The 25,060-nt window shown below is 36.4% G+C and overlaps 1 protein-coding gene across 1 annotated transcript in view; it reads left to right on the plus strand.

The window, feature by feature from the left end:
• Positions 1 to 10,462, plus strand: part of LOC146163567 (ephrin type-B receptor 1-like) — a 28,803-nt gene extending 18,341 nt beyond the window's left edge. The window contains exons 16-21 of the mRNA XM_083381797.1: positions 4,037 to 4,113; positions 5,091 to 5,341; positions 6,671 to 6,863; positions 7,577 to 7,708; positions 8,429 to 8,580; positions 9,255 to 10,462. Coding sequence (XP_083237923.1) covers positions 4,037 to 4,113; positions 5,091 to 5,341; positions 6,671 to 6,863; positions 7,577 to 7,708; positions 8,429 to 8,580; positions 9,255 to 9,609 — 1,160 coding nt within the window. The 3' untranslated portion in view covers positions 9,610 to 10,462. The remainder of the gene's footprint in view (positions 1 to 4,036; positions 4,114 to 5,090; positions 5,342 to 6,670; positions 6,864 to 7,576; positions 7,709 to 8,428; positions 8,581 to 9,254) is intronic.
• Positions 10,463 to 25,060: the final 14,598 nt, after the last annotated feature.

Below are 25,060 nucleotides of genomic sequence, written 5' to 3' on the forward strand. Positions count from 1 at the left end.
GGCGTTTCGGTACGAGCGTGTATCATTATCAGTTAATGTGACTGAGAAGTTTCTATACTATAATGCTCCAAACTATAGAAACTTTGAGAAACTGATAACAATTGCGTCCCACCTTTTATAAGTGGTGCTTGAATTGCTTCTCAGTCACATTGACTGAAAAGGACACAAACTCGTATCGAAACGTCTTGTTCAAGATGATGTAGATCTTCTCGTATTTTTTGGCTTTGCATTTCATTATCAAGCACTAAATTTTTTAAAGAATTATTTTTGCGACTTGAAATAATTTTGTGACATTACGTGAATGAGATTTTGCACTCGCCTGCATGCCAATGCGACTTCGTTTTTTCGTAATGCTGGTTGGCTTGTTCTGTTTTTGGTACAAAACACACTTTTATTTATTGAAAAAAGGCTTCGCAGGTTTGGAATAGCCCGGTGGAAATGCAACCATGTAATTTTGCGTTTAAAATGGCAACAAAATACTAGTTTATCCGGGACAACGAAAATCGGTCGGAGAGATCTAGAAGATAAGAAAATTAAAAAAATGTAAATAGGAGATAAATTACTTGCTCGCCAATTTACACACAAAAAATAAATACGCGATATACGCGAGCAGTTGAGTTTCCAAGCTTGCACTAAACTTAAACGTCGTTAACTTACTTATAAGAATGCAAGGGCCAAAGTCCAGAAAAGCTCGGCCTTTCAATACCTATTAAAAAACATTCCCCGGATATCCCTCAACAATTCAGCCATTCGTGACGTCACAAAGCGGCAATTATGACATAAGCGAGTTCGCTCAAGTTAAGACTTATCGTCGTGGGCGCCTATATATGTTGCCCGGGTCTGTTTGCAAAGTTAAGTATTCCACAAATTCTAATTTGACCAATTGACCATTTACAATCAGGTTTATTGTATGTAAATAGCAAAACGATCAAAACTGTTTATAACTGCCGACCTAAATTTGCTTTTTAAATACTGTCGCACTTCAGCACTTGTTCGTTACCCCTTTCGTTGTTTAATGTCAATTATTTATACATTTGAATGTAAATATAGTATGTCATTTTATTTAATGTCGATTGGTCTTTATGCAGTCCCAGTCAAATCTTTAAAAAAATAATTTTATTGTTTCTTGTACAATGTACACCTACAGTTCAAAACTGAGTTACTTCATATTAAATTGCTTTAATTTTCAGTGTTGTAAAACAAGTCATTTTGAAAGTGCTTAAATTTCAGTTAAGGGATTTGTAAAATAATTTGTGTCAAAGTCAAGTCTTTTTGAAATATTACCAAGTCAAGTCCCAGACAAATCTTAATTAGAGCAAGTCAATTTCAGGACAAGTGCTTGTTATAAAAATTGAACGTTAACCTATCAAAATAAGTAAACTTGTCCGATTATTATGAGCAATAACTCAACTAAAAAATAACGAAAAATTCTTCTCTGTGCAAAAATTAAAATAAATAGCTTAATTTTAAAACAAAAATAAAACACTTCATTTCAACCCAAGTCATTTGTCCAAACGACTAAATTCAAATCAAGTCATTTTGCCCAAATGGCTCAAGTCAAGTCATTTGAAAACAGTGGCATAAGTGCAAGTCATTAATAAGTCATTTCAACACTGCAAAATACTGCTCATTATATCGAGTATTGCAAATTTACTGCGAAATTAATATTTTTTGGGACAGTGTTGACAACAAGAATAACCTTAGTAGTCTTCGACTTTATTTTCAGAACAAATTTGTTTTAAGTTTGTAAAAATATTCATAGTTGCTAATAGTAGGCTATAATTTGGAGGACTGTTAAATAGATTGAAACAACGTTTAGGGGGGTCCAAAATCTGCTGTTTACGTTTTTAGATTGAAAAAGTTTAACAATCTTTTATCCTACCAAATAACTGAAAAGTAGGACCTCGGTTAAAAACTATCGCGATTTTAATATTTGGCGTTGTGCAAAATTAAAATGAAAGTCACAAATCGACAAGAACCTAGTCGTCTTCTCGTTTCGAGTCTCTTTGTTTATTGGCGGTTGGTGTAAGCCGCTTTGGCCGCCCACGGTTAATCACGTCCTGTGCCTAACCTCGTCGTCGAATGACGTCATCATCAAGCCGCCGCTTCCTTCGACCTTGAGACCGACTCTGGATGACCTTGGGCGCCGACAGCAGGCCCGCCTCTAATTTCGCGCCGTTTAGAGAAACGCGCCGTTACGAAATGAAATTACTTTCGGGTAAACGTTGCTTCGGCAAAATGCCACATGGTGATTAGTAATTGGAGTTTGTTTGTTGTTTGTCCGTCTGCCTAAGCTGTTCACTGGATTTGAGAACTGCGCCGATTTTTTTCTTTTTTTCATGGTCCTTCGTTTATTTGTATGAATTAGGTAAACGATCCAACACCTTAATGTATTTCTTGCAGAAGCCTTGTCTAAACTGGGTATTTTCGTGTAGGCATGGCTACTCAAGCCGATAACAATTTTGATGAAACATTTACAAATATTTATTTTTGATAATTTTGTTGGGTTTTGCTTCCGAAATTTACTGGATGACGACACGGTATTATTTGCAGGCTTGTTTACGAAACGAACCGTTTGTAAAGTCGTATTTGACATGATTGTCGTAAAGTCTTTGAATGTCTTCGAATTGATTTGCGTATTAAAAAGTCTTTGAAAAACCCTTTTTTTCTAGAAATCTTTGAATAGATTTTTAATTTATTTTGTGTCAAGCTTAAGTTTTGTAATTAGAAAGTTCCGTTGTTAAACAAGCCTTTCAACTATTTTGTAATGTGTTGCCCATGGCATTTCTACTTTTTTGTTTTCGAATTAGATTAAAAAAAAAAGTCAAGCGACGGAAAAAGCTTTTAATTTTCCCTGAAACGTCTTTGAATTGGTTTCACAAAACTGTGTGGCAACCCTGTTTGACCTTGTTGCTTTTTCATCGGACATTCCTAAGAACAACTAAACACTATATATCTTACACGCTTTTCGAAATGGCCTTATGAGGAAAGTAAAGTGTGGTAATATGTAAAGCGACGGTAAACGGTTTAAAAAATGTAGAAGCAGAAGTAACTTGCCAAAAAAATATGCTTGTTTTTATACTGTATCTCTCAAAGAACAAAACCATCCCAAAAGCCGCCCACCTTTGTCTTTCCCAACCAAAATCTAACCTTGTTATCTCTCCACGGTCCAGGAAGGACGATGGGTCCAGGTCGGCCTACTGGTAGATGTATAATTTCTGGCCTAAGTCAATAAGCATTGAGTTGTTTTCGGCAAGACGATATCGCCTTTACCTCAATAGGGGCGGGTTCAATAAACGATACACACGCATATGTGTTCAAAAATCTAGTCCTTCTGAAGCTGCTTTTTGACCAACTATTACCGCTTATTTATCACTAGTACACTGAAAGCAATGTAAAATGTAGCAAGCATTTTCGACTCGCTCCTCTCTGGGCCTGAGTATAGGACATTTCTGGCTGGGCAACGTTTTGCTAAGCACTATAGATATTTTTAGAATCTCGTTTGAAGCTTGAAAACTTGAAATAAGAGTGATCAGGTTTTTCTATTGGAGAAACGTGTCAAGGAATGCTACCTCCTTCTTCGTCATATACTTTTTTTTATTCGCCTTCTATTGTATTTTTCTTAAAAAAAAATTCCAAAGCTTTTTTGCACTGCTTAAAAGGTTGCCAAAGTTACGTTTTAATCTTGTATAAACAATACCTTTAGTGTTTTGAAAAAAAAATTAGCGACATATAAAATCTTCTTTTTTTAAAATCTTTCGGTTTTATGGTTTTATTCAGATTTACATTTCACCTTAATTTTAATTTTTTTTGCTATAATTTGAACTTATAGTCTTTTGTCATGCAATTTCGTAATAAATATTGTTCGAAACAAGACTTTCGATGACATATTTCGTAGTTTCGTAGGACGAAGTAAGGGCTTATTAATAGAAAAGTGGCAAAACGCCAAAGATTGCTTTATTTTTATTTGTGTAACCATGCAGAGTTAGCTTTATTAGTCAACCCTTGTTTTGAATTTTAATTTCTTGTTTTTTAGGATCTGGTGACTGCACAACGGAGCCGATCAAAGTGGCTATCAAGCAACTTCACGCCCAATGCGAGCCGCACGAACAGGTACCATTCTTGTAGCCTCGTTTCGCGTCTCGAGGTTTTACAAATTTGCATAATATATTGGGTCTATAGCTTGATAATGAATTGCTAAGCCACAATGTGTCACATTAACTGAAGACACTTTTTAGGGCGGTTTTTTTACGAGCAATTTCTGGCGAATGTTTTACCATAATTGTTACTGGCGATATCCGATACTTGACATTTCATTCCGATGCCCGATATTTTGGACGAAAAATATCGCGATCCGATAGCAAATGACGTCATTACGATGCTTTAATAAGCAAAATCGGCAAAATTGAAACACTAAAAGCTAATTTTTCCAAGTTTTTAATCCAAAATTCGCTTTAACGTTTAGAAGTCTAGTTACCTCCAATTGTTAATCTACTATTTTTTAATAAGTTTACCTTTTAAGATCACAGCGTTGGATGGCAAATCATGGCTCAAAGTGATATATCAATTTGGTATCGGATCGGCACCGATACCACCCTAGTATCAGACACATACCGATACTAACCCATCGAGTATCGGCTGCGATTTGATATTATCGGACATTCATAATTATTACAAGTGTTTTTCACCCCCGATCTATTTCTGAATCGCTGCCTTTTCACCATGTTAAATATGAATAAAGATATATTCAAAACGTCCAAAATGCTACCTATACTTCTGTATGGGCTTTGATATTCTTACTTCGTATTACTCCAACCTCCAACCATTATGCTGTAAAATTTTATCGAATCCTTTACCATTATTACAAATGTTTTTCACCCCCGATCTATTTCTGAATTGATGTCTTTTCACCATGTTAAATATGAATAAAGAAATATTCGAAACGTTCAAAATACTACCTACTTCTGTATGGGCTTTGATATTCTTACTAAGTCTTACTACAACTTTCAGCGATGCTCCAAAATTTTATCGATTTCTTTACCATTGTTACAAATGTTTTTAACCCTCGATCCATTTCTCCACCCTTACAGCTCGACTTTCTACGCGAGGCGATGGCTCTGGAGCGTTTCCAGCACCCCAACGTGGTTCGCCTCGAAGCGGTCGTGATGCGCTCACGGCCTTTCATGATCGTGACCGAGCTCATGGATCACGGTTGCCTGGAGGCATTTCTGCGCGCGCATCGTGAGGCTCACAAGGCTTTCCCAGCCGTGGCCTTGGTGCGAATGATGCTGGGTGTAGCGCGAGGCATGGCTTACCTGAACAGCCTGCAGTACGTGCACAGGTAAGCGCGTTTTTTGTACTCTAATTTTATACAAAGAGTTGTATCAACATGCTTTTCAATAATGCAAAAAACAGATTTTTAGAGAATAAAAAATAATTTGGGTACACTATGCACGGATCTGTAATGTAGCTTAATAATAAATTTCAAAGCCAAAAAGGTCGAGTAGATCGACAGCATCTTGATTAAGACGTTTTGATACGAAATGATACAAGTTCGTATCAAAACGTCTTAATCAAGATGCTGTCGATCTACTCGACCTTTTTGGCTTTGAAATTTATTAAAAAATAATTTTTTTCGGCACCTTCGAGCATTAAAAATGGCACCACGTGTGCCCAGCACCCCGGTCAGGAACCACAGCTATAAACAGTGGTCATACAAGTTGCTGGTAATCAACAAAACTTTATCGCTGTTGGGACAAAAGTATTTGTTTATTTGAAAATCCTGGTAAGCGCGACTAGATATTGGCTGGTGCCTGCCGCCTTTAGTCAATGAAATTCAAAACTGGTGTTGTCTAAGGCAGTGGTTCTCAACCGCCGGTCCGCGTCAACTTTCCTGCCGGTCTACAAATATATTAAAATTTATATCTCAATTGCAAAATTCAAGATGTTGAACGCTTATCCATCAAATTTAGAACTTCGCCAGCTCCGTAATTTGCAGCATTGTGACGTAAATATAGTTAATGATATTCTTTGGACTTAATTGTACGTCAGAATGCTGCAACTGTTTAAAAGTAGGCTACAACTCGTTTAAGTCAAACTTTAAGACCAGTTGTATGTGAAAGCTAAGAAGTGTTTTAGTTGCATACTGTTGCGTAATTGAATTATGGGTTGATTTTGATTTTTGAAGGTCCACCGGTCCTCAAAATTGGTTTTGAAATTTGACCGGTCCGTAAGCTCAAAATGTTGAGAAACACTGGTCTAAGGTGTGCAAATACGGTGCAAGGCTGTCACCAAGTCTGTAATCTTTGAAAGAATTGCTTTGTGTAAATAAAACATCTTTAAAAACCCTATGTTTTTCTAAAAGTCTATCAACAGTGTTTAAGTTTATTTTAAGTTCTGTGTCTAGAAAGTGCGGTAGTAAAACAACATTTTTAAGTATTTGTTATTGTGTTGACCGTGGCATTTATACTGTTGTGTTCTCGAATTGCATATAAATAACCTCGAGATCGAATTTACTTTTCTTTAAAAACCTATAAATTTTATTTAAAAAGTCTCAAAAATTTTTTATTGAACTGTGTTACCCTGTGGTGACCCACTTCAGTTAAGTTAAAATCATAATTTAATTCTTTCAAGTACGCGCAATTTGGCAAATCCCTCTTTCAAATCTCAGAGACTTAGCGGCGCGCAACGTGTTGATCAACAGCGACCTCGTGTGTAAGGTGGCCGACTTTGGTCTTACTCGCCACATGGGGGAGCGCGAGAGTGACTCGGACTGCTCTTGCCCCACCTACACGACGCAAGGAGGCAAGATCGCCATCCGCTGGACGTCGCCAGAGGCCGTCGCTTTTAGGGCTTACTCACAGGTAGGAATATCCGAAAAGAGGTATAGGGATGTTCGTATAGTTTCGGTGTAACAAATGAGCAACGTTTTAAAGTATCCAAAATTTTTTCGGCATCTTTAGCCATTTGAAAAGTCACCGCGTGTGCCTAGCACTCCTGTTAGGAACCACAGCTATAAACAGTGGTCATTTAAATCGTTGCTAGTAATAAACAAAACTCTATCGCTGTTTAGCTATAAAAGTATTTGTTTATTTGAAGTCCTGCGGACACCATTCGATAGGTCACCATTGTTACTTGAAGTCAGTGACTCCAAGTTGATCAGCACGCTTTTTTAAAAAAACCTTTCGAAGGGATTATGTTACACCAGTTTTTCTCAACCTCTGAGTTACGACCCAAAATTGAATCACCGGATGATTTGGTTTGGTCGCCTTCTGAACTAAAGTATAAATGTCATTTAAACTTATTTTAAAAAAAAATTGAGACTAAAACAATTTAATCCCAATATCCCAAGGTATGTGAAAAATGATTATAGTCCAAGTCAAGTCATTTGTCCAATAGACTTAAGTCCAAGTCAAGTCATTCGTTCAAAAGACTTAAGCCAAGTCAAGTCATTTAAAATAGCGATTTAAGTGCACTTAGGCATGTCCTTGACTTCAGTTTTAGTTTAATGGCGCCAGCCCTTCTGTAAGTCGACGGTAGAGAGCGAAGTAAAAATTGTCGTTGGATTTTTTTGCAGGCGTCTGACGTGTGGAGCTTTGGCGTGTTCGCTTGGGAGGTGAACACGTACGGCGAGAAGCCCTACTGGGACCTCACCAACCAGCAAGTGCTGCAAGCCGTCAACGAGGGATTTCGTCTGCCCGCGCCAGAGGTATAACGGGCTCCATTTTTGGTTAAAATAATTGAGCAAGTGCTTTGCTTTTGCATGTTGCCTTCTCCAAAAAATCCCCAAAAAAATTATCGAGAAAAAATGTTGCAATCAATAGAAATTGTAGCTATACTTTTGTTTTTAAATGACCTCGAAAAAAAATCTTTTAATGCTGACCTACTCTAAAAATACACTTTTTTATTAATTTTTTTATTTCTTAAATTTAAATGGCCAGGATTTTTTTAATATCTTGATAAAAACAGCCGGTAATTACGTTAAGCCTAAAATTATAAGTCGAAAACGTCCTTCATTCCATTCTGAGCTGCCGATCGGTTAACAAAAAAACAGAATTTTAAGCCGGCACAAAAAAATATGTAAAAAATGTAAGTTTTAAATATGGAATAGCATGTGGTAGATTATATTCCACTCACTTACGTAACTAAAAATAAGGTGTATATCAGCATTCCCCTCATGGTAATGTCACATAATTCAACTCCCAGAATACATGGTTGGCAAAAAATTTACCACACGCTATCTTTACAACATTCACTTTTCGGCCTTATCACCTGTGAAATTTGCTACTCCGCATGCGCACTGTATTCTAAAGTAGTCTTTTTCGATTCCCAAGTCCGACTTCAGCAAAATAAGCCTCCAAGGGGTCCATGGACCCCAGTTTAAGAACCCCTGCTCTAATCCAACCCCCCGGGCCTAATTGTTTCGCAGGACTGTCCCTCCGTGCTCCACCAGTTGATGGTTTCGTGCTGGCAGCGAGATCGCCACGCCAGGCCAACCTTCGACCAGCTGGTGACCAGTCTCGAGTCGCTGATTGACGACCCTGAGAGCCTGCTTGTGCTGGCAAGCCCCGCAAGCACAGGGTGAGCTTTTTTTACGGCAAAAAGTTTGTTGTTTGCTGCCCGCGGAGAAAATCAGTTTCACAGGAAGTGGGCAGCTATCTTTGACTGATGGCTTGAGAGAGCTGGGTTAAAAAAAGGCACTAAAATACATATAATATAAAGTGTGCTTTCTTTCAAAAGAAAGCTGTGAACGCCCCGGTTTTGAAAAGCTTATTAGAGTAGGAATAGGTCAGAACGCAATGTACGTTATTAAATAAAAAAAATTTAATTAAAATAAATGTTAAGACTTATTTTAGCTTAAATAAGTTTTTTTTTTAAATAGGTTGTGGGTCAGATTAAATTGCTCGACGGCCTTGAATGTTAATATTTTATCATTTTTTTGGAAAAAAATTCTGTTTGCTGGCTAAGTTAGGTCGCCTTGAGTAATGCGTTAAAATTTCTGATCGATATCTTGTTTACTTTCGGTGATATTACACGGATGAAATTTCGAGCTGCTTGCCTTCCTTTGGATAGTTTGTCCAGGTTTGTTCTATAGTTAGTCATACGATACTAACTCTGAAATGCAAAGGGATTTTTCAATCCGGAGACAAGAACAAGCCAAGGTCGCCTGTACTTTGGTCGCCTGTAGGCGATACTAACTCTGAAATTCACAGGGCTTTTAAACAATTGAAACAACCCCATTTTGAATCGTGCAGAGCCGAGGAAATGTTCTTTTGCGACTCGGACCCATCGACCCCAATTCCGGTCCCCACCCTAACCCAGGGCAACTCCCGCCACAACTACACCATGTGCCAGCGCGACCAACCCGACACCGACGACCGTGACGTCATGGATGACGTCGGTATCGCGCGCTCGACGACCTGGGGCAGCAACCGCGTGCTCGCCAAACCTCTATGTGACGTCACAGAGTCGACCGCCTTTCTCGCGCCCCCCACCGCGATGCGACGCCATGCGGATTCGTCCACCACCGCCGGTAGTCAGAGCCCCCTGCTCCCCGGAGATTTAATGACGTCATCTTTGAGCTCGCAGTACGCAGCGTCTTTGGTTTGAAACTGAAACGTTTTTGGTAAATTGGACGAAATTTGTCGACAAATAACACAAAGCAGTGTGAAAAAAGTATTTTTGTAACGGATAGGTGGTAACCCATTAATATTTTTGTCTTCTACATATGTACACTTTTTTTAGATTATTTTATAATTTCTTTACTTTTGATATTCTTATTACGTCTTACTACAACCTCCAACCATTATGCTCCATTCTTTACTTTTGTTTTGTAATTTTGGTACTCCGAGGGTTTCCACGTTTAACGAAATTGTAGCACATCTAATTCATATATACAGGATTACAGGTGCTTTTGTTTAATCCTTAACTGTTGAGTGCACTCTACTTTTTTAGTCAAGTGGAATTTGTTTTAGTTTGCGTACGCTATAGATACTAATAACTTTTTTAGTTTAGACATTCTAGCAAATATTCGTACATGTGTTTAAATTCCTTTTTAACGACCAGGTATGTTTTTTACAGAAGCACACTTCGTACATTTTTTGGGGGGTCGTACATTTTTTGGGGGTTGGAATATCCGATTTATTTGCGAGCAACGATTTTATTTGGTAACTGTATCGATCTGTCGAATCACGTTTGATCGGCTGTATTAACGAACTTGTAGAATATCGCGAACCGTGCTAGACAATACTAAATTTACCGTTTTTACCGATGCTGTCGTATGACTGTTTTTGAAAATGCATCTCGCGACTACGCTTTTTTGACAAAACTTGTTTTATTTGAAAGCTTGAATTTTGTGATTTACTTCTTCAATTTTGGTCATTTTTGAAATAGGTCGTGCTTTTTTGTTTTCGATGTTCGCGTTATTTTTCTAGAAGCTTGGTAATACATTTTAAATATTTTGTAGCAATCCCTCACCGTTTTTATCGAATATTTTATATAGTCTGAGAAAGGGGTGTATATGTCTCCGGGCGCCAAGGTACAGGGGCGCCAAAAATGAGGCTTACAACATTTCACAAGGATTCTTCTTTCAATACAATGTTCTATTAAAATTTGAGTTGTTTTTTTCGTATAAAGTAAGATATTGTATGTTAATGTAATAGAAATTATGATTAAACATGGATGAGGGGCGCAAGTTTTATAGTTTCCCCCGGGCGCAAAATACCATGGATACGCCTCTGCTGGTATAAGATATATATATTTGCCATTATCTGCGTAACCGTAGCTAATATTTGTAAAATAAAGAGTTTTTGACGATGTTTTTCCAAGCCCAAAACGAAAAAAGCGAAGATAAAACATTTAAACTAACTGCGTAAAACAGTGTACGATGCATATTGCATATACCCAAGAAGCAATGCTGTATTTTGTGTCTGAAATGAATGTATGTCATATAAACACCGAATATGCCAACGCGCATGGTCTTGTTATAATAATTTTTTTACCGGGCGCATGACATTTTAAGAATGGAAGTCACTAAGTTATTTTATAAGGAGTTGTTTTAAAACGAGAAACCTAAGGCTATCGTTAGATGTCGTGCGCAGATATGAAATTGAAATTTCAGACAAAACCAATTGAAGGTGATAGCGACAAAATATTTGCACGAAGAGAAAATTTGTTTTATTAAGTGTTAAATTGGAAAGGTTAACTTAAAAGGAGACTCATATTGGATACCAAGAAATAATCTTGCATTGTTTGATACAATGGTGTTAACCAAAGTTTGGCAAACCAATGGTGTGGGTTATTAACCCTATAGCTGTATGGCTGCACACGAAGCACGTCAAAAATTAGATGAGTTATGTTGGCAAAACTCTAATTGTAGAATAAACGCTTTGCGAAAAATGTATTTTTGTTAAATAAAAAATACTACTCTATTTTTTTTTTTTTTTTTTCTGAGAGGAGCGAGGAATGTATTACAGTAAAAGTTATTCAGAGAACTTATAGAAATAGCTTACTTTTTACTTAATTTGCAGCCACGTTATTCAAATAAGAAAAAACACGATAGCTTTTGACCTTGGATTGGTGAATAAAGAACATTTTACAAGGTCCTTTGTGGCGACGAGCAGATTTTGTTTTGCCGCAATGTTTTTGTGCTTTACCACCACTTTTAACGGAGTTTCTGTCCAGCAATAAATCTGCGGGCAAATAAAATAACCTCATCAATGTTTGATTTTTTTAAATGCATTTTCGCGCTTTTCTTGAAGACCTTGCTTTGGTTTTCTTGAATGAAATTATACGTTTTTTAATTGCGTATTAAAATCTTTGATTAGTTTTGGATTGAGAGATATTATATCGTATAGGCCTAATGCTTTTTAAGATATTAGTGGAAAATTATTGTGGCCCGTCAAGACCTTGCTGGGATTGGTTTGGTCCGCGACTGGAAAAACGTTGCCAACCCCTGAATTAGAATGACAAACACTAAAGTAAATGAATCTTTACTAATTACTTTACGAGTTTACGAAAAGTTAATTACTCATCGTTGCGACATAAGCGAACATTACATTTTTCTTCTTTGTGATAAAATTTCATGGGGCACTTAAAACTGTAACTTTAGTTGCGAATGCTTATGGTGTAAAGATCAACAGTCTTGTCAAGCTTCGAGACAACCTGTCTAATCATGTAAACATTTTTCCAAATTGGATATGATTGTAAACTGTCGCAGAGGTTGTTGAAAACGCAAAAGGGGTCGTGACAACAAAGTAGTTTGGACGGAGCACTGTTTTGTATTATGAAACGTAGCACTGCTTTATAATATGAGACGACATGGTTATGGTTCATGGAACACTTTATTGTGTCGTGCTCGCCGACTCTTTGTTAGGTCGTGATCTCTCATTTTCTTTCTTATCGCAAACACAATGGCTGTGCGGAGGCGAGCACATTTTGTTTTGCCGCATTCGTGTGTGGAAATAGCCTACTTGTGTCACCCTGCGAGATGTTTTTTTTTTGCCCAATCTGTATACAATTTACATGCTCGTTAGAATATCAAGGCAGTTTGTTCAATTTCGATCTAGTGGAGTCAGATTGCATGCAGTCAGTGTAGCCTTATGTTAATTGAATTAATCAAGGATTTTAAGGTTCAACTAGCTTAGGATATGCCAACCTGCCCTTAACTTGTTTAGGGGTGAAGCATATCCTTCACCCCGCATTGAGAACTGTTTTGGGACGTTATGTTCTGTTGTGTTACAACGTGGAAAAGGGTAAACTGAATAACGGGCTAGAAGTCCACTAACACAGTGCTCCCCAATCAGTGGGTCGCGACCCATTGGTTGGTCGCGAAGCTATTTCAGGTGGGTCGCGAATCATTTCTAAATGTTACAGTTTTCTATTAGATCGGGAAATTATTGCATTACCATTACCTAACATTTATGCAACAATATCACAAATATATGACAATTAGGTGTGTTGTGCCGCATTAACTATTTCAGTACGTTGTAACTACTTTCTGTTTGGTCATATCTCATTGTGGTTCGCACAATAAAACCTGCATCAAAGGTGGGTCGCGAACTAAAAAAGTTGGAAAGCACTGTACTAACGTATAACATAGTACAGGTCACGAACGAGCAAATATCTATTATAAAAGCCTACTTATGTTCATATCCGTGACGGTACACCCCGGAGTTGCCTCAACTGAACCATTTATAGACATGTCTTTGCCCGTAATAATAGTTTCTAAAACCTTCGAAGTCTTAGAAGCCTACTGAAGGTGAACAACATCGCCTTTCTCTTCTACTAATCGCGTTTAGTGAAGGGCATCGACGACAGTCGGGCAAAGTCGGATATTTGCTTCTTCACTGAGGCTTTGTTTGATAAGCCATAGAGCGACGGCCTCAGTCTTTCCGCCTTACATAGGTCACATAGAAATAACAAATTTGCCGCCTGATATTTGAAAGCTTTCTAAAGGCACCCTGTATACTCCTGCAAAAAGTTTATAGTTTTCTCGCGTAAAAATGCCATGGTTGTGCAAATGCTATGGTTCTCTTTTGTGTAAATATATAGGACTTATTTCAAACAGCCAAACGTTTCAAATGCATTTAATCTGGTTAAAAATATCTTGGGTATTAAAGATCTTTATGTTAACAGATTTTCAAGTTTAACATAAAAAAACGTGGTTAGAAAATGGAAATTGCGATCAGCGACGAGGTTATGGAAACTTACAGAAGCATGAGGAGGCCTGGAAGCAATTGCGAGTACGCAATCTTTAAAATACAACAAACCTCTATTGTTGTTGAAAAGAGAGTGAATAAAGATGAATCTGGTAATCCATGGAAAGACATGTGGAATTCCTTAAATGAGGAGGAACCGAGGTAAATGCTTGGTTAATTTTCGCGTTTTTCGTGACTTAATTGCGCCCCAAGCGATTAAAGCCATCTAGTCATTTCCAACTCTAACTCTACTCAAACTGCAACCGTAACTCTAACCCTAGCCCTATTAGTAACGCACTTAGATGTGATAATATTGCCATGTTCATATCATTAAAAATGTGCGCACATTTTAAACGACACATCAGAAAATATTGACAAGTATGCGCACATTTAGATATAAACATTTTGTCGCACATTGTGAAAAAAGTCTGATTGGAAAACTATTGACATAGGCCTACGTAAAACCGCTAGTTTCATCTTTTTTAACCAAGGTCGGTAAGATATATTTTTTTAATTTAGACATATAGTCGCATCACATTTAACAGGTATATACATCAGTATTAGTATCCATCAGAATTTCTTTAAACTTTTAGACCGTCGTCTAGTTTTTATTTTGAAACCCCGTTAAAGTAATTAACTAGTTTTATACTGACAACGTAACTCAAACTGATAGCGGTTTAACTCCTATATTGGCACCTCAATTATCGACGCTTTCCCAATTTTCTAAAAAAACTACAGGTTGATACAATGGTCGTATTGTTCAAGAAGCTCGCTGTTCAAAATCTCTTTAAGTCAACTACTTAAAATAAAAATAAAACACACCGATACATTGAAAATACTGGCACCTGGAAAATAAGCTACACCCCTGGAATCAATCAATCAATCAATCAATCAAACCTAGCCCATATATAACAAATTTAATTTCCGTGTAATATCCACCAGGAAAAAATAACTTACTGACCTATTCTGTTTATTTCAGGTTTGCCGTTATTAACGGAAATGCATCAATTGATGAATGTCCTACTAATCATGTATATTTGATATTGTGGTATCCGTCTGAAGCAAAAGTACGCGACAGAATGATGTACTCTAATTGTGGGGATCACATGAAAAGATCCTTCCTAGTACATGATGATTTTCGGGAATTTGATGAAAAGCCAGCCGGCCTATGATTTTAAAATACTTTGTTGCTGTAAGATTTTACAACAATAAAATTAACAAAACAGAGTATTGTGGTTGCTTTATTGTTATGGGAATGATTTTTAGCTAAGTGTAACGGTTAATTTAATTTTATTATGGACATAAGCTGTTTGATATATAAGCTATTGCTACCAGGCATAATATCAGGTTTGTAGAGCTCTTCTGGCAAATGTAATTTTTATTCCGACGTTTCGACGTCCTATACAGGTCGTCTTCATCAGGGTAAATAACACTGAATGCGAATTGTACAGTGCACGATAAACAAAGGAAAAAAGAATGGAACGCAAGCACGTTACAACGCAACAAAAACAAAACGCGATAACGAATGATTGGGCCTCTAATCTTTAAGCAGGTGCCTGTAGCACGCTGAAAGCATCACGTCCGTTTTGATGTTCATTGTGTTGCCCCGTTGGTGAATAATCCAAGACTCAAGAAATAGTCTTTTCCTGTAGTCAGATTCGTATTGATTTTAATGCGGCGTCTGTTTTGGCCCGGGAATCTGACTACAGGAAAAGACTATTTCTTGAGTCTTGGATTATTCACCAACGGGGCAACACAATGAACATCAAAACGGACGTGATGCTTTCAGCGTGCTACAGGCACCTGCTTAAAGATTAGAGGCCCAATCATTCGTTATCGCGTTTTGTTTTTGTTGCGTTGTAACGTGCTTGCGTTCCATTCTTTTTTTCCTTTTTTTCCTTTGTTTATCGTGCACTGTACTAGTCGCATTCAGTGTTATTTACCCTGATGAAGACGACCTGTATAGGACGTCGAAACGTCGGAATAAAAATTACATTTGCCAGAAGAGCTCTACAAACCTGATAAGCTGTTTGGTAATCCATCTAAAATTGGATGGATTTTATTCATAGTTATGACTAGGACAATTATTTTTTGACCTAAAAAATAAGAAATTTTGACCTAAAAATATATTTTTTTGACAAAATTTTGACCTATTAAAAATACATTAATTTAAATAAATTTTTGTTCTTCGAAGTAGCCTATTGCATTAGTGTTAAGGAATTGTCAACCACACGTTTTTGATATTTTACTGACTACCGGTCGAACACAAACCATTTTTTTCGGGTTTATGCAAAACAAGACGCTGAATATTTTAGAAATATCTTGTGTAAAACTGTTGAAATATTCGATATAAAAATTTGCAGAAAATTAACAAAGACTTGGGATATTATCGAAATAGAAAATGGGATAATTGCAATTCACAAGCGAAGACAGCAAATACTGGTCAATTAACTTGTCCAAATCAGAGATAAACAACAACTATATAAAGCAAAAAAGAAATTCGAGCTAAAGCTAATGCATCAACTAGGCCTTGGTGGTTAATTATGCCGGTTCGCGTATATCGTATATTGCTCTAATGAAGATCTAACTATACAGCTAAATGTCGCCGAGTATAATTCAAAACTAAATTTGTTGAATAAAATTTTAACTGAACGACAATTTTAAAAATCTGACTACAGTTTGTTTAATTTTGTAAACAATTGATTTGCATTTTTATTCAATTTTGACGGTCAAAAAATAATCGCCCTAGTTATGACATAACGTGACGTCACATAGTTACTTTGTACCGTAACATCATAAGGCTACGACAAAATAGGACCTTACAAAGTTACATATAAACGTGACGTCATACAAAACTATCCTGCTGGCAGATGTTACTTTCAATGTAAAGAGTATGACGATAATCAATTCGCGTAAAACGCGTTTATATCGTTTAAGTTGCCCAAAACATTAGTTTTTGATTTTTATCTTTCGACGCTTTTGGGCTAAAACAGTTTTATCAAAATGGTCTAAGGCAGGGGTTCCCGACCTTTTTGGCTCCTCGTACCCCTTTGTCCGGTTGGAGCGTTCTTCGTATCCCCCAAAATCTGATCGAATTTGTGAGATATATATTGCTAAATTATATTGCTGTTATAGCTCAATTGAAAGGTAATCCGGTATTTTACTAAAAACTGCAAAAATCGGAAAGAAATTAAATCTCAGTTATTTGTTTGTCACTTTTCAGTGAGATATTTGTTGCTGCTTCATTGATGAAACTCGCTCAAACGATGGTTCGATTATACTCAAGACAACACGCAAAACATCTGCAATTAAACAAACGCGTTGTTATAAGAATACAAGACAATGATGTTTTTTACTAATAACAACAATTGCTCGTAGTAATTTTTTTTTTTTCAAAGCAAAGATTGTAATGGCATAACATCATTTACAACTCCAAGAAAACTTTACTGAAATCTGCTTAAAAAGCTGCTCTGTGGCCCAAGGATCTTCGTTCCCCATGATGTTCAATCTCGTACCCCCAAGGCTCCCAGTGTTGTAATGACTTAAGTCAATACCCAGTGTTGTAATGACTTAAGTCAATGACTTGACTTCAGTGCACTTAAGTCACTGTTTTAAAATGACTTGACTTGACTTAAGTCTTTTGGGAAAAAAAACTTGATTTGACTTAAGTCTCTTAAACAAATAACTTGACTTGGACTTGTCGTTTCGACGAATGACTAAAATCAAGTGTTTTCATTAAACAATTAATGATAAAATTTTGTAATTTATCTTAATTTTTGCACGTTAAACAATTTTCTTGATATATGTTGCGCTTACGTAATTTTTTGTTAACTTATTACTCATAATCGAACGAGATAACCAGTTTTAACAGTTAAAACTTTTATTTTTATGACAAGGACTTGACTTGCTTACTTGCTCTAATAATGACTTGACTGGGACTTGACTTGATAACCGATGACTTGGACTGGGACTTGACTTGTTATTTTTTTAAAGACTCGACTTGGACTTAAGTTATTTTACGAATGACTTGGCCGGGAGGACTTTTTAAAATGTCATGTTTACAACACCGTGATTACCCTCGGCTGGCAACCCCTTGTCTAAGGCATTCCAGCAACATAATCAGACTATTTCAAAAAAAAAATTGCAATTACTTCAAATAGGTCACCAATATAGTTTGGGTATTTTACGCAATTTGGCGCCCCTCCTTCATGTTTAATTACATTTTTCTATTACAACATAATATACTTTTTTAAACGAAAAAATAATTCAAATTTTAATAGAAAATTGTATTTAAGGAAGTGACTGGTGTGTTACCCTTGTTGGGTAAATTTTTTAAGACATAATATGCCCCCGTACTTTGGCGCCTGGTGACATATGTACCCGCCGCCAGAAACCGCAGAAAGAGTGATTTCTATATCTAATAAAAAAAACTGTTTGGTAATTTACCTAGAATTTTGACCAGATCGCTTATTTACAACTTAAATATTAAAACTTTATTTAAACAAAACAAAGCTGAATTAAATGAAGTAATGCTCAATTTTCGGAGCATAATGGTTGGAGGTTGTAGTAAAACGTAATAAGAATATGAAGTCATTTTAAACGTTTCGAATAATTCTTTGTTTATTTTCAACAAAGCTCCATTTTTTGGGAAATTGTTAAAATGGAAAAAAATTATAACAAGGACCAAGTTTAAGGAAAGATAGTGAGTCACCTTCGTATAGTTGTTGTTCTTAAATCATTACACCGTTTGACATTATTTGCAACCAATTGCTCAAATGAAAGCAACTCTGAGCATTTTAAGACTTTTTTATCCTTACAAGTTCTATCTTAGCCTTTAAATGCAAATATTACTTAGCCGTCTACTTAGCTATATTGAACTTTCAATTTATGCGTTTATAGAGCGATAGTATACAGAGATACTGATTTAAACGGAAAATAACGCACCATATTCTCTCTCTAATCGGCTACCCACATATATAAGCTCAAACAGTACATTTTATTGCAATATTTACAGGCTAACAGAAGATTAAAATAAAATTGTAGCTGTACCTGTTTTACAAAGTATAGTTACGGATTCGATAAAATTTACGAACGGTCCCTTATGTGGGTTTGACACCCTCTAAATCAAGAACATACTTACGAACAATGCCCCAGGGTATAACGATTAACAATAATAATAATAGTAAACATTACTAAGTAAGATCAACTACAAATTGTATGAATGAATTTTGCAACTTATATTATAAGCAAACAAATGTCGGAATGGGCACCTGATTGTTTCGCAAACTGAGGTAGCCATAATATCATACAGGTGACCAGGTATGTTGAAACAGTTTGTTCTTAAAACAAAATGCCCAAAAATATTGACGAACGAAATTATTCAAGCCCTATATTTCACATCAGGCAAGATTAAGACATGCGTGAGATTGCACAACAACGTGAAGCACTTAACGTGGCTCTGTTTTTTGTAATTCGTTAGTTCAAGGAAATGTTTAGCAGGCCAAAGCTTGTATATATGTGCCGTGTTTTCACTCCACGTTCGAGTCCTACTTTATCCAACAAATTAGTTGTGTAACATACTAACATTGACGGGTGGAATTGTCAAATCCCTAAAATTCCCAGACAAGATTGGGCATGTCCGAAATTATCGTGTCAGGAATGCGCCATAACTGGCAGGTCAACTGGATGTATTACTGGATGTACGGTTGTTCGATACTTGACATTTTAATCTACATATACCTCATTTACAAAAAGCATCGCAATCCGATTTATTACGTATGACGTCATTAATATGTCCAAACGAGCAAAATAGATGAACTTAAAACCTTCAAACGTTTTTTATCCTGATATTGGGCTAAATTTCGCTTTAGCTTTGAAAAGTTTAGTTACTTCCAGTTGTATTTTACGATAAACCTTTCCGGGCATAATCTCTGCGTTATTCACAAATCACCGCTGAACGTACTATAATAGTTTAGATTTGGATAGGCACCGATACCTTTCTATTATCGGACGTGTACCGATACTACCACTTGCTACCGGGTAAAGGCCCGATCCGACATTATCGGACATTGCTAGTGGTTATCAAGGATTTCAATTATAGCCAATGCCATATGCGAATTTCTGTCGGCGAAATATAAGATGATAACGAATCATTTTTCTCAAAACCCAAATTTTTCGATTGGAACAAATAAGCCAAGTTGGTTCATTATCCTAAACAAAGAAATAATGTTATTTCGACTCCAAAACTCACGGGGACGTATCAGTCAAGTATAACCTGCATTTTTCAATGTACTGTATTAAAGTCATGTAACTTAATAGTGGTTTGTATAATAAGCTTTTAAATAGCAACAAAGCTACATATTTGTCAAATAAAATTTATTTTGAACGAACAGGATATTATTTCAAAACACAATCATCTCGTCGCAACACATTCATCATCGCTTATTTTTAAAGCGCAACAGCATATTGATTTGAGTTAGACATTTATGATTTAAGCCAGCGTTTCTTAACCAGTGTGTCAGTTGCCATAGGTTCGCCGTAGCAAATCAATCTATTTTTTAGTACAGTTTTACAATTTTTGTGTTATATGTCGGCTTATCTTATTTAGCATAGCGTGCTTCAAAAATAATAAGTTAACTATGAATTCTGTGCAGTGAAAACTTTTATAAATTCAAGATATAAAACGGTCTACCAAAAAATGTTTTGGTTTCATATTGAAACGGTAACGTTAGATTGTTGTTTGTTTGACTCTTTCTAATATTCTCAGTGCACGCAAACATTTTTTCAAGGTTTATTTTCCATACCGTGTTGCATTGGAGACCAGTAAAATATATGCCGACGCGGCCCATAGTTTTTCGCAGTGGCCATGATTTGACCTGAATTTACTGTAAGAATTTCGCAAGGCCACGTCCTTTTTAGAGTAATGTGAAGCAAATATTTAATATAAGACAAAAGAAAAGCGAACCCAATTACAGTCTGACCTGAGTTTTTTTTACGTGTTGCCATTCGAAGTTATAAAAACACCCGTGATATTTAGCAGGTTATCAAATTTCGATATAAAAGGCAATCAAAGCAACCCAACAACCATGGATATGGATATCAGCCATGAGGCTTTCGCGTTGTACAATGACATGCGAGCGAACAGCCCGTACGCCTATGCAACATTCAAACCAGATAACGGAAAAACACTCGTAATTGACCAGGAAGTGACCAAGGCCGAAACAGACAACCCATGGGATCACTTGTTGGCATCATTGAAAGATAAAGAACCGAGGTAACTTTGGTCGATAAATCTCAAGCTGTGTTTATCTGAAGGAAATGGTGATTGAAGGGATTGAAGATTTGTCGTGTTATAGGATGCGCCACTTACTTCTTACTGCATCGCATTTGCTATAGAGGGATTTGCAGTTGTTACTAAATTCTAAGTGTATAACCTAAAGCATGGAATAACGGTTTTAAAATAAAATAGTCAACTTGATAAAAAAACACTTTGACGTCTTCCCCCTAAACGATTTTAGACTTAATTTGAGTTTCACATTTGTTAGGCTAAAATATCAAGTTTTTTGAATATACATTGTACATATTTTAAAGACGTCAATTTATAGCGTTATCTTTATTTGGGCAATGTTTGGAGAAACAAACAAAATTATTTTTATAGGTTCATTCTGTTTGACGTCATTGCGAAAACCGAGAACGGGATATATTGCCAGAAACTGATATTTATGTATTGGTGTACATCTTTAGCAGGAAATCGAAATACGATGTTATATAATTCTGCCAAGAGTAGAGTAAAGGCTTCGTTCTCAGGGGTTGCCGCCGATCTACATGTGATCACCAAACCTGACCGGCTTATTGCTTTAGACGAGCTCCAAAAGTTTTTCGATTCGAATTTTGTTACTTTTTACAACAAACAAGTTAGAAGAAATGCTGATGGGAAATATGAATATGCGTAGTAACTGCATGTATCACTAACATTTTATAATAAAATAAACCATCATCGTCGGAAAAAAATCCGTTTATTAGTGTATACGCTGTTTATTTTTATTTAATAAAGTTTTATGTACAAAATTAGACGAATGACATTATATTTTATTAAATGGAGAGCGCTGAAATGGTGACGAAGCCGTTGTGTTGTGTATATATATTGCTTTAATAAAAACTTATGTTATTATAACTAATATTGTGAGAAACAAACTACCAATTGTGCTATTTTTCATTCCGATTGTTGTAATGCGAGCAATAAGGTAGATCTGCTGTCATACTACAGCAAATATGTTATTGCCTGATGACTTAGGCGTAGTACAGAGAAGCGTAAAGCGCACGGGCATAACGTTCCGCAGTGATCGACTGTCCATGTCCAATTACATCCAGCACCGTTCCCATGTTTTCGTTGGGCTCTGACATCTTAGTTAGACGTCTCGATCTAGGACCGTGTCGCCATCGGGATGACAAAAAAATACGACTGTTCTTCGTTCAAGTGATCTCAGCTCGGGAGTGCTCGGATTTACGACGCGGTGAACCTAAAAACAGTTGAGACAGAGATTTACAACTGACCGTGTTAATTAGAGATTTGCGTGGTAAGAACCATAAATATTTTTAAAGATTAAAAGCCCGAAAAATATTGACGAACGACGTTATTCAAGCCTTATATTTCACATCAGGCAAGATTAAGACATGCGTGAGATTGCACAACAACGTGAAGCACTTAACGTGGCTCCGTTTTTTGTAATTCGTTAGTTTAAGGAAATGTTTACCAGGCCAAAGCCTGTCTATATGTGCCGTGTTTTTCACTCCACGTTCGAGTCCTACTTTATCCAACAAATTAGTTGTGTAACATACTAACATTGACGGGTGGAATTGTCAAATCCCTAAAATTCCCAGGCAAGATTGGGCATGTCCGAGATTATCGTGTCAGGAATGCGCCATAACTGGCAGATCAACTGGATGTATTACTGGATGTACTGTTGTTCGATCCTTGACATTTTAATCCGATACATATACCCCATTTACAAAAAGCATCGCGATCCGATTTATTACGTATGACGTCATTAATATGTCCAAAGGAGCAAAATAAATGAACTTAAAACCTTCAAACGTTTTTTATCCTGATATTGGGCCAAATTTCACTTTAGCTTTGAAAAGTTTAGTTACTTCTAGTTGTATTGTATGATAAATTTCTAGTTGTATTTTACGATAAATTTCTAGTTGTATTTTACGATAAATTTCTAGTTGTATTTTATATCAAATTCACCTTTCCGGGTACAATCTCTGCGTTCAAAAATCACCGCGAAAAGTACTGCTATAGTTTTGGATAGGCACCGATGTCACTCTATTATCGGACGTGTACCGATACTACCACTTGCTACCGGGTAAAGGCCCGATTCAATATTATCGGACATTGCTAGTGGTTATTCAGGATTTCAATTATAGCCAATGCCATATGCGACTTTCTGTCGGCGAAATATAAGATGATAACGAATCATTTTTCTCAAAACCCAAATTTTCCAATTGGAACAATGAAGCCAAGTTGGTTCATTATCCTAAATAAAGAAATGATGGTCAAACTCTATATCGACTCCAAAACTCACGGGGCCTTATCAGCAGTGTTGTGAACAAGTCATTTAAAAATGACTTAAGTCCCAGTCAAGTTATTTGTAAAATAACTTAAGTTCAAGTCAAGTCTTTGCAAATAAACAACAAGTCAAGTCCCAGTCCAAGTCATCAGTTGCGCAAGTCAAGTCCCAGTCAAGTCATAATTAGAGCAAGTCAACTTCAAGTCATGTCCTTGTCATAAAAATAAAGCGTTAAACTATTCGAATTTTTACACTCGCATGATTATGAACAATAACTGAACTAAAAAATAAGGAAAACAGAACATGTAGCAATCAATTTGTTTTTGTGCAAAAATTTGGAAAAATAGCTCAATTTTATAAAAAAAATATTTGAAGAAATGCTTTATTTCAACCCAAGTCATTTGTTCAAAAGACTTAAGTCAAGTCAAGTCATTTGTCCAAAAGACTTAAGTCAAGTCAAGTCATTTAAAAACAGTGACTTAAGTGCACTTAAGTCAAGTCATTGACTTAAGTCACTACAACACTGCTTATCAGTCAAGTATAACCTCCACTTCAAAGTACTGTATTAAATTCACGTAACTTAATAGTGGTTTGTAGCCTATAATAAGCTTTTTAATAGCAACAAAGCTACATGTTTGTTAAACGAAATTTACTTTCCCCTATATTGGTTAGATGGGTGGTGTTTTGTTACTAACCATCATTTTTGGTCATCTGTTAATATGACTGTTTATGTTTGAACGAACAGGAAATTACATTTCAAAACACTTTCATCTCGTCGCAACATCATCATCGCTTATAAGCGCAACAGCATATTGATTTGAGTTAGACATTTATGATTTAAGCCAGCGTTTTTTAACCGGTGCGTCAGTTGCCATAGGTTCGACGTAGTAAATCAATCTATTTTTTAATACCGTTTTACAATTTTTGTGTCATATGTCGGCTTATCTTATTTAGCATAGCGTACTTCGAAAATAATAAGTTAACTATGAGTTCTGTGCAGTGAAAACTTTTATAAATTCAAGATTTTTATAAATTCAAGATCGGCCTGAATTTACTGCAAGAATTTCGCAAGGCCACGTCCTTTTTAGAGTAATGTGAAACAAATATTTAACAAAAGACAAAAGAAAAGCGAACCTAATTACAGTCTGACCTGAGTTTTTCTTACGTGTTGCCATTCGAAGTTATACAAACACCCGTAATATTTGGCAGGTTATCAAATTTCGATATAAAAGGCAATTAAAGCAACCCAACAACCATGGGTATTAATATCAGCCATGAAGCTTTCAAGTTGTACAATGAAATGCGAGCGAACAGCACGTACGCCTATGCAACATTCAAACTAGAAAACGGAATAACACTCGTAATTGACCAGGAAGTGACCAAGGCCGAAGCAGACAACCCATGGGATCACTTGTTGGCATCACTGGAAGATAAAGAGCCGAGGTAACTTTGGTCGATAAACCTCAAGCTGTGTCTATCTATAGATTTGTCGTGTTATAGGATGCGCCACTGACTTAATACTGCAGCGCATTTGCTATAGAGGGAATTGCAGTTGTTTTATCGGCTGATTAGTTCGACAGAAACTCGTTGGCTATGGAGTATAGGTTCACTGCAACTTGACAACACGTTTTTGTCGCTCATCAGCTGAAGTCCGTCCTACTTGGTCATTGGCACTCGGATCAAAGAATATGGTCGTGCTGACAAAATGCGACATTTTTTTATAATAAAACTGAATTAAACGGGAAAGGCGCAACTGATTTAAAATGATAAACTTCACTTTTGCGATAGATT

The sequence above is a fragment of the Ascidiella aspersa genome, chromosome 2, assembly GCF_963924565.1.
Source record: "Ascidiella aspersa chromosome 2, kaAscAspe10.2, whole genome shotgun sequence".
In the NCBI taxonomy this organism is placed as follows: domain Eukaryota; kingdom Metazoa; phylum Chordata; class Ascidiacea; order Phlebobranchia; family Ascidiidae; genus Ascidiella; species Ascidiella aspersa.